We start from the raw sequence: 2,561 nt of genomic DNA, 5'->3' as shown, positions 1-2,561 counted from the left end.
ATTTAAGTCAATGTATTCGTCTTTTATTTTTAACTTCAGAATATTTAGCTAAAAGAAAGATATTGTTCTCAAGAGTGATGTATGTGAGCTTGTGCCGGTCAAGAGTGAAGTGACAGTTTACTATTTGTACATTGTTAGCTCATATAGTCCACTATCACTACTATACTTAAGCCCAGAAGCTCCATACTCCAGGGATTTTGCCTTGCACAGTCATCAAATCATGTCAATCATATATAAGTCCACACCATAGTGAATGTGTGCTAGTACCAGTCCATGCATCCGATCTTCACGCATTGTTGTCCGCATGCAAGTCTTAAGACGTCTCAGTCCGCTAATGGACCACTCACCCTCGCATGATGTTACGGGTGTCGTGCAGAAGAGACGCATCAGGAAGTGGATGATGGGGAAGAATGATCTATCTGTCTGTTTGAGGGTTTTTGCTGCTGTGTTTGGGACCTCTAATGCTGACTTGCCTTTCCACTTTATCTGCCAGCTGTGCACCTCTGTATCAACTGATATTGGTGATGGCAGGTCTTCTTGGTAGAAATCCATCAGTTCACTGATGACTTCTGTGTATACTGTTCCAAACGAGCAGATCACAGAAGGGGTGAAGTGCACTGAATGGCATGGCTCATCTCTTGTGTGCTCCGTGAAGTGGGTCTGTAGTTTTATGAGCAGGTGGTTGACTAGTGGAATGGTCAGATTGCGTTTGAAGTATTCTTCAGCTGTCTGTGCTGGGGTGTTGGTATGGTACCGGTACTGCACAAGTCCGATGTTACGGGCCATGGTCGGCATCACTCCCACAGCTTCGGCCGGTTTGCTTGCCTCTGTGAACCACTTTTCATTGAAGGTTCTGACATCCTGGTGACTCTTGGTGACAGAGTCAATATGCCTACATGCCTTGACCATGACCATGTCAACACATCTACCTTACAAACCGACTGACAAAGCCTTGCTGTAAGCCATAATGTGATGGGTTGTTTCCAACGCAACGATGGATTGGAATTGTGGCAGTCCCAAGTGGTAGGATCGTGCGTCTTTCAGGGTGCCTCAGTTCTAGTCGTGCATATTGTCTCCACAGATGTCCTCCAGGCCTCACACCACTGGCAGGTACACCATACGAAATATATTTGCATCATGACGTTCTACCCACTATGTTTGACACATCTCTTTCAACTTCACGTGGCTCTGGTTGGTATTTGAGTAGGTGGCTGCTCATCTATCACTTTCTCCAGTGCACCCTGTCACTTTGGAGAGTTGTTCAAGAATCTCGCAACACCATCCATCAAGTCCATCATGTTTTGCACAATCCGAATGTTGAGGCTCTTCACCATGCATAGATTCAGGATGTGTGAGGCACAGTGACTGTATGTGGCCTTGGGATATAAGTTGAGGATTCGGCTGGACACCCTTTTCATTTTGCCTGCCATTGCACCGGCACCATCATCAGCCTGACCTCTGCAGTTCTCCATGTTGAGTCCACAATAACTTCTCCTAATACTTTAATACTGTACCGTACTTGAATGTATATACTGTACTTTATGTAGTCTTTCCTTTCAGTTAACATAAACATCAACCATATTTAATGCATGGCCTCAGCTTTGCAGTCAAAATGGTTTCTATGTGAAGAAGAGCAGGTGAAGAAAATCTTTCTACAAACGGGTAATGTGAAAGCTAACTGAGATTCTAATATTTTGGGGAAAAAACGTGAATTTTTTTTTATACAAGAGCGAGGCTCATGGAAGAAAATGGTTGAATTCACAGTGGAGTAACGGAGCACCAATGGGCACAACCAGGAAGGGCAGGGCAGGCACTCAGTAACAACGAACAGGAAAGGAAGATGGACAGAAAGGATCCACTGAAAACGGAAAGTAAGAGGGTTGGGTTAGGAAGGGTTAATGGGGGTAATAGAGAACATGGATCAGCAAGGGGGATAACATGAGGTGGCCGTGCACTACATGCCTGCTTGAAGCCCTGGAGGGGAGAGTGGGAAGGAATGGCATCTGGAGTGTGATTCCATAGAGCTGTTAATGAACGCATGGATCCTGGAGTTGCTGAGGAAGGTCAGACAACTGAGAGAGCAGAGCAAGCAATACCCGAGAAGAGGCAGTAAAAAACAGAGACTATCCATCTGCCTGTGATGTGGAAGAAACAGATCCTGTGCTTCAGTCTCATTGTGAGAGATTCCATTGATGCTGAGAGCTGTAGATTCCACAGAATCCATGAGAGACCGACGTGATGCTGAGACGCCAGCTCCAAGGGGGAGAGCAATGGAACTACAGACAGAGGCCTTGTAGATTTTGAGTCGTTCTGATTTTCCAAGGAAAGACTTGGATTGATGCAGGTTGCCAATCATCAATTTGAACATCAAACATCAATTGAGATTTTTTTTTGGCACTGACTACACATAATTCCCGATGATATCAAAGTGGATTATTTTTTTTATTTTATTTTATTTTACAAATTAATTAGAAATGAAAAACAAAAATGTCTTGCATCAATAAGTATTCAACCCCTTTGCTATGACACTCCAAATTGAGCTTGGATGCATCCAATTTCCT

At 44.1% G+C, this 2,561-nt stretch overlaps 1 protein-coding gene across 1 annotated transcript; it reads right to left on the bottom strand.

Annotated features, from left to right (window-relative positions):
• Positions 1 to 213: 213 nt before the first annotated feature.
• On the bottom strand, positions 214 to 2,224 carry LOC144889243 (52 kDa repressor of the inhibitor of the protein kinase-like). Its single transcript, XM_078769314.1, has 3 exons — positions 2,097 to 2,224; positions 1,249 to 1,494; positions 214 to 892 (listed from the first exon to the last, which is right to left on the bottom strand). Exons 1-3 carry the CDS (start codon positions 2,222 to 2,224, stop codon positions 214 to 216), a joined length of 1,053 nt encoding a protein of 350 aa, XP_078625440.1.
• Between the last annotated feature and the right edge of the window lie 337 nt (positions 2,225 to 2,561).

The sequence above is a fragment of the Myxine glutinosa genome, unplaced genomic scaffold (assembly GCF_964187855.1).
Source record: "Myxine glutinosa unplaced genomic scaffold, kmMyxGlut1.1 SCAFFOLD_2053, whole genome shotgun sequence".
In the NCBI taxonomy this organism is placed as follows: domain Eukaryota; kingdom Metazoa; phylum Chordata; class Myxini; order Myxiniformes; family Myxinidae; genus Myxine; species Myxine glutinosa.
This window is presented reverse-complemented; position numbering and strand designations above follow the sequence as displayed.

Bases quoted from the DNA above. Each gene is read 5' to 3' on its own strand.
- LOC144889243 (XM_078769314.1), bottom strand. From the start codon at position 2,224: ATGGATTCTGTGGAATCTACAGCTCTCAGCATCAATGGAATCTCTCAC. The intron at 1,495-2,096 runs GTATTGCTTGCT...TTAAAGTATTAG, and splicing joins TTTTTACTGCCTCTTCTCGG to GAGAAGTTATTGTGGACTCA. The intron at 893-1,248 runs GTGACAGGGTGC...CAAGGCATGTAG, and splicing joins TTCTTGAACAACTCTCCAAA to GCATATTGACTCTGTCACCA.